Raw genomic sequence first — 7877 nt, forward strand, 5'->3', positions numbered from 1 at the left:
ATAGGGATAGGGCTAAGATAAAATTTTCTAACAGGAATGTTGTTCCAGGATCAACAAAATATGTTGATCCAGGAACATGTCTGTCTTGGCAAAAGGAATGGTGACCGTCATGCTATATTTCAAATAATGAACAATAAGGTTAATGATCTGTGTTAGCAGTTGGGGTTTCTCTAGCTCAGCTGATGTTCACACTGAGATTTCTTTTTTCTCCTATGTGAACACAGCTTGGAGCTTAAATGCTGGAAAAATTTGTAGTAATATAAGGCCACTAATATAGTCGACTAATGTAGTCCACTTGAAGTGAATGAAAACGAGTGAGTGAATTCGGACACTGGGTGTGCCAAAAGGGCTGCAGCTTATTGCTGTTTAATAATCATTTGAAACTTAGAAAAACTGGCAGCTCCAGTAGTAATGGAAAGATTTATCTTGAACTTTGTCATGGAAACTAGCATATAAACCTTAATTAAACAATTTAATCAATTAAAAATAAATGTATACCTGTATGATATGCTTTAGCCACATTGGACCAGCGGTTTAGAAAATGAATGGATGAATGATTCACTGGGGGTTCATTGATCTCAGAAAGCGTTATCTGTGAACAAAAAATGTGATGTCACATTATTTATTATGTGACTGTTTGCCTGGGGGAAGGAGGAGGATAAAGACTGTATACAGACAAAGATGCAAAAAAGAACATGAGTTCAGAACAGAAAAAACTGCTGTACTGTAGGTGATGGAATTATTTACAAAAGGACAGAAAACAAATTAATAAGCAGGCAATTTGCTTGGCAATTACATTAAATGTTATTTGTCTTTATGGGACTGTTTGGAATGTGTGTGAAAGCAGAGAACAAGGGAAGATCTGGCTGTTTGAACAAAATCATGCAATTCCAGAACAATTACTGGAACTTTTTAAGAATATCTGTATGAAAAGACCATATTAGATGATACGATGTATTTTCAACAATTCAACAATGTGGATCTCAATTGCAGGGAGATCATTACATTTACAATAAATATATATATATTTTTTAAAAAAACTGATCAAACTATTTGTAACATTTATGCTGTGTTCCCTGTGACCTAGTTTAGCTGTCTGGTTAATTAGTCATTATTTTCACCTGTCGCTTCATCAATTATCTCATTAGTTCCCTTTGTTTGCTCTATGTATTTAAACCCTGTGTTCTCCCTCATTCTCTTTTCATTCTCGTCAATATTAAGTTGTTTTTGTGTTAGTTTTCTGTTTTATCTCCAGAGTTTTGTCATTAAAGACATTAAGAATTCTTTAAGTAATCTCCTTTGTCTTTGTGCGTGTACGCAACAATTTTGTGACACTATAGTTCTATAGCTCTATGTAAGTCAAAACCAGTGATGAACAATGTTTAATTACATTTTTGGCTTTTAATGTGTGATTAATTTTAATGAATCGTTGCATTCTGACAGTTCATGGAAATCAAGCAGTTCACACAAAGTGACGTATCATTTTATTGGGTTAAGGAATGGTCACATTTACCGTTGCATGGCAAAATTTAATGAATAAAGTCAGTCATTCCAAAATGAATCTGTGTGATGAGGAGTTCCGAGAAGGATTTTGCTCAAATTCAACATATGTGTGAGCTGTTATTTATACATCTCTCTGCTATTACAGTTTTTACCAACTGCTTACACACAAAATCTTTTCATGTCACACGATTTTTGAAACCTCTCGCTCAAAGTGCAAAACTACATGCCAAATCTTCAAAACCATAAGCTATTTCTCAACCTTTGACTCAGTTTTCAATTGTATAAAACACTTTTTGCAAAACACTACACACAATTCTCTACCTAAAACACAAAGATCTATCAGGAAGTGACTTGCTTTCCTTTTCCAAACACAACCAATCAAAATGCTACACTTATTCACCAGGTCACACAGACACACTCCTCACATGTGCAAACACTAATTGCTTAACTGATCACTAACCAATCACTGCTTTACTGTAGTATAGGCTTAAATAGGTCAAAGGTCAGATGATCTGTTTTGAACAATGGATTCCTGGGACCCCCCGAGACCCCCCCCCCCACACACACACACACACACACACACACACACACACAATTGTGTTATTTACTGTATTCTAAAGAATATACTTTATGCTACTGTAAACAACAATAATGTTAGACCTAATAAATATTTTCTGTTTCTACATTGCATTTGGTGTTTACAGTGTACTTGTTACATCAGATTACTTTCACTGTAGAACATTGTATTGAAATGTAGATATAAGCCTATGAAAGACCAAAGAGCTTTAGATTTAGAACAGCAGTGTTTACATGGTATATACAAAAATGTATTATTATGAAAGAAGTGTTTGCCATTTGATGCAAATGCTTCATTCTGATATGTGTTTATGGCATTTTGAATGCAGTGTTGCAGTTTGAAGGAGATGTGAGGCGTTTTGCATTTTGTGTGTGCAGTTTTGAGGATTGTGTGTAGAGTTTTGAAAAAAGGAGACTTAGTTTTGAAAACGTGTGTATGCAATTGGTAAAAACTGTAACAATAAACATTGGATCTTTTTTGCCTGTGACATTTTGTGACCGCACCTTTACAAAACTAATTTTTGTAAAATACAGTAGTTTTGAAAACAATTGAGCTGCTGTTACACAGCTAATGTAGTTGAGTTTTGCTACTTTAACGTTGCACCCCACATTGGGTTAATACCAGCACTACATTTATTGCCTGGGCAAAAATGCTGTGAAAAAGTTATACTAAAGATTTAAGGATATCGCAATGCATTCCACTACTTAAATTAATTTAAAAAATGCGTCTATCATTTTAAGTGCATTTGCCCTTGTGTGCTCTTGTTTATTTCATGGAGAAATCCATGGTGAGGTGTCCAAACAAGTGTGAAAAATAAGTGCTGTTGTTGATTCATCAGTTTTTTTGCAAGCTGTGATTGGCGTTGGGTGCCACTCATATTCAAATGTTATTTAAGTTACAGTCTGAAGTTATTTCCCTTTCTCTTTGATACAATTGCACCTGAAAGGCTTCCAAAGGAACTTGTTCCATTGCATCTTTATCTGAAAATGTTTCATTTAGGCCTAAATGCAGGGAGATTGGAACCCCAGGGAAATAACACGTATATTTATTTCACATCAAAAAATAGCCATTGCGACAATTTGAATAATCAGTACATTGAATAAGTCAATAAATCATACCACAAATTACATTTAGCTGCATAGTTTTTAAACGGGCACATACAGGCTAATCTTGGAAAGGCGTCTTGAAACATGCTGCTAACAGTTTTCCTAAACCGCTCACCAGATTTTACACATTTACTGGACAAGCTCTTCAGTTATGTATTGCCCCCCCCCCCTTTTTTTTTCTAAAATTCCTTGTATTACAGGGCTAAATGGAAAAAAAAAGACACTGCAGGTTTTGTGACAATTCTCAAAGGGATGTAGACGTTGGCTGCTGAGAAGGGGGTTTCAGAAAAATCTGCCATGTTTGCGACTTTCTGCCATGTTAAATTGGAATGGAACTAGTCCCTGGGAAGGAATCTATTGCTTTGGGGAAATTAAATGCTCCATCTGAACAAATGGGAAAATGACTATCTGTTGTCAAAGTGCAGACTTTGACAATTGCAAATTGTAGATCTATTTTTCCTGTGCTTGCTCTTTTGTGTTCCCGCTTACATGTTGACATCTCTTTTTTTGGTTTCTGCTATGTACTTGTGTCTCCCCAGGTTCATACCCTCGGCTGTCGTTGAGTTTCCGCATCAAAAGAAACATTGGCTATTTTATCCTGCAGACTTACATGCCCTCCATCCTGATCACAATCTTGTCCTGGGTCTCCTTCTGGATTAACTATGATGCCTCTGCTGCTCGTGTGGCCCTGGGTAATCTTCAGATTTTGTTAAAAAAGCACCCTGTTTGAATCCCATAGAATTTTTCTTTTCTGTATAAAACCATATCAATTATTTTGAATTTCGTATACTCCAAATATACTTATATACAACTTCCTGTCGACGACGATTAAAGGAGATACCCTTTCATATGGGTTCCCCAATGCAATAAACTTGAGCAAAGCTTTAAGCTTGTGTGATGCTCAAAGTTCACGTTGTTCAAAGTTCAACTTTGACTTAATTTCCCCAAAAAATGCATTAAGTATCATTATATGGGTGATGCAGGTACTGAAATTAAAACAAGATGGATAGACTGATCTTGTATGTATGCAGATCAAGTATTTCTAAACTGGGAGAACTGTCAGTTTGCATTCTTATTCACCTCACTGACATTTGCGTAGCTGGCAAAGAACCCTTTTGATATATATATATATATATATATATATATATATATATATATATATATATATATATATATATATATATATATATATATATATATATATATATATATATATATATCAATATACTATTCTATTTAGGACATAAAGTTTTGTGAAACTACGTCCATTTCTTTTTTCTAAGGCTAAAAAGGTTAAGTCTTCAGTTGGCTTATTAAAAAACAAACAAAAAATGTTTTGTTATGTCACGATTAAAATGTAGTAACCTTGCGTTCTAAAAGAAACCATAACAATATACTGCCATGTCTCATAATTATGTAACTATGTAAATAAAAATAGTAATTATTCGAGCATGGCTTTTTTTCCAAAAAGAAAAAAAGGTTAACAATTTAGGGTCCAATTCTCACTATTAACTAGTTGCTTATTAGCATGCATAGTACTAGGATGGCTATTTATTAGTACTTGTAAAGCATATATTAATGCCTTATTCTACATGACCATATTCTACATTCCTTAATCCTACCTTAACTTAACAATTACCTTATTAACTATTAGTAAGCAGTTATTAGGAATAGTCGTAGTTAATAGGGAGAATTTGACCCTAATCTAAAGTGTGACCAAAAAAAGTAGGGGCATGATGTCCATGGTACATTGAAGCCCTGACGCAAGTGTGAACGTGACACTGTTTATTCAAATGACTAACAATCTTCCTTGCAGGTGTAACTACGGTGCTCACTATGACAACCATCAACACCCACTTGAGGGAGACCCTCCCAAAGATCCCCTATGTGAAAGCCATCGATGTCTACCTCATGGGCTGCTTCGTCTTTGTTTTCCTGGCCCTGCTCGAATATGCCTTTGTAAACTATGTGTTCTTTGGACGGGGACCCCAGCAGCAGAAAAAGATCAACGAAAAGCTGAACAAAGCCAACAACGAGCGTCCCCGCTATGAGGAGAAGCGTCTAAGGGAACAGGTATGCAGGATCTCTTGTAAACCATTTCTAACGGTTACACAGTTCATTTTTGTTCTAATTAAAACCTAATTTAATTGAATTTAATAAGCATTGACAATGTTCATGCATGTCTAAATCAATACGGATTTACTTAGTTTGTAAGCAGAACAACTTTACTCATCAAAATAACTATTGCCTGAATGAATCACATCACTGCTAAAACAAACATTCAATAGCCCATTAACCATCACTTTACTTAATCAGTGACGTATTTAATTTGATTGAAGTTGCATTTCATTATTAAGAGAGGTTCCTCTTTCTTGGAAAGTTACAAATTACATTGTCATTATGTTATCAGATTCTAGTCTGCTTTATTGCCCACAGGCTTCACTTTCAATAGAAGTACCATGATGTATCAAGAGATAGACTTAGATACATTTTTCCCTCCTCAAAATGTGTCAGCCATTTTCATACTTAACAACTGTGTTCTAAGCTCAGTTACTAAAATAGTTTGACTGAATTTAGGCATTTGTGTCTGTCTTTTATGCAGGCTCTTTCTTTTTCACCCTTATATTTATGCACTTTTGTATTCTTCGAAAAATTGTTGCTTGATTGTCAGAGTTTATATGGGCGTTTTAACGTTCTCTTCATTTCTTTTCTTTCACATTGCAAGGACTCCATTTCAGCGCGGTTTCAAAGCAACACCCTCAGGTCATATACACAGCGAAGAAATCTGTATCTTGAGGAACAAAGAAAAGTCGGGGTACATGCATTTAGAAATCATATCAGCTGAAACAGTGGAAATTTAGAATGAGGAGTTGATGAAATATTGTCATTAACTACTGTGCGTGTCTGTGTGTGTGTGTGTCAGCCATCGCCTTTTGAATGACGTCTTGTAATCTTCCCAATTGAAGTTTGTTATAACTGTCACATCACATCATCGTTGCATCTGCATGAAAGGTTGAATGGAAGTAAATGCTATTTGAAACAGTTTAGGGCTATCCGCTTCCTGTGGCTGCTCATGACCACCCCTCTCTTTTATTGCCTCAAGGTGGATGCTTACGGAAACATTCTTCTCACCACTTTGGAGATGAACAATGAAGTGATGCCATCCGACGTAGGCAGCAGCGTCAGTGACTCACGGAACTCCGTCATGTCCTTTGACAGCTCCGGAGTGCAGTTCCGCAAGCCCATGGCTTCGCGGGACGGGTTCAGCCACCACTCGTTGGACCGCAGCGCCATGCGCAGTCGTGCCAACTGCCGGCTAAGGAGGCGCTCGTCCAAGCTGAAGCTCAAAATCCCCAACTTGACGGATGTTAGCACCATTGACAAGTGGTCCCGGGTCATTTTTCCTATCACTTTTGGATTCTTCAACCTTATCTATTGGTTGTATTATGTGAATTGATATGCGTTCCCCTAGGAAACATGGGCCATATTTTGAGAGCACATTGAATTGGCTTTGATACAATTGGAAAATATGTGTACACATATAAAGTTGATACATATGTATATGCATATTTCTATATATTATATTTCTATATACACATGCGTGTGTAAAATCTTAAGGACTTTTCTGGTGTAAAAAAAAAAAAAAAAACGTATTATATAGAATGACTTGAATGTTTAAGAATAATACAAAAGAAACATTTCAAGTATTTGAATTTCTTTTCCTTCTGAAACAAACAAATAACAACCATCAGTCCCTTGTTCGAGGGTACGGAACTAAAGACTGCATGATATTTTCCCTAAAAGAAAAGATCGCAAGAGAAAAAGGACACATCTGAACGTCTCATCGGCTTTTTATTGATACTGTAATCAGCCTCTCGTAACCGCAGCTCATGAAATCAGAAGTGGCTTGAGCATTTCGGGGAGAGTCAGCTGAGCAGGACCCCAGACCCGATCCACTTCTTTCCCCATCCTCACGGAATTGTCCGTTTCTACACTGTACAGCAACCTCTTTTGCAATTATGTGTCATTCCTTGATTTTGCAAGTGACAAGCATTCTCTTTATCGGACCTCAGCTCTGGTCAATGGTTTACACTGGACGGCCATTTTGAGTTTTAACCAGTGCATCCTGCCCAGTGTCAGTACATTTCATTTTCTCTCTACTCTTTTTTGCAGATCATCTTTTCTTTCATTTTTGGGCTATAATCATATTTTTGGAGGGCGACACCTAAACATGTTCTAGAGGTAGTTCATTAATAGATAATAAGCCACTAGTATGCTTCATTCATCAAGAATTTAAGAAAATGAAAAAAAAGAGAGAGTACACTCATTCATTCAGTAGCCTTATTGCCATGGTCAGGTAGTATTGGTGTTCTTTCTTTACTCTTGTTCCTAGTGCATTTCATCTGTTCTATTGATACAGTATTCATGAACATCTTGTAGAGCTTTGTGTTGTTTGGAATGGAGGGAAACCCTTAGTGAGCTGTTACGTTTCTTTAGAACTTGGATTTGAAGTTAGTCCATCGACTATGTGAAAAATGTAAAAAATAAGGAAAGAGAAGAAAAGATTATTGTGTATTCAACAGGGGATGTGACCATGTTTTTATCTGTTTCATGTTTAAGTCAACCACTCTGACCATAGTGTGACCTGATATTGTATATATTCAGTCATTGTAGTGAACCATCCCAAGAAT

At 36.2% G+C, this 7877-nt stretch overlaps 1 protein-coding gene across 1 annotated transcript in view; it reads left to right on the plus strand.

Moving 5' to 3' along the window:
* The window catches only part of gabrb4 (gamma-aminobutyric acid type A receptor subunit beta4), a gene marked incomplete at its 3' end in the record, with an annotated part of 96397 nt that extends 89754 nt beyond the window's left edge, over window positions 1-6643 (plus strand). The window contains exons 7-10 of the mRNA XM_081390451.1: window positions 3726-3878; window positions 5003-5259; window positions 5912-6001; window positions 6290-6643. Coding sequence (XP_081246577.1) covers window positions 3726-3878; window positions 5003-5259; window positions 5912-6001; window positions 6290-6643 — 854 coding nt within the window. The remainder of the gene's footprint in view (window positions 1-3725; window positions 3879-5002; window positions 5260-5911; window positions 6002-6289) is intronic.
* Window positions 6644-7877: the final 1234 nt, after the last annotated feature.

The sequence above is a fragment of the Scardinius erythrophthalmus genome, assembly GCF_964197995.2.
Source record: "Scardinius erythrophthalmus genome assembly, chromosome: 17".
Taxonomy (NCBI): domain Eukaryota; kingdom Metazoa; phylum Chordata; class Actinopteri; order Cypriniformes; family Leuciscidae; genus Scardinius; species Scardinius erythrophthalmus.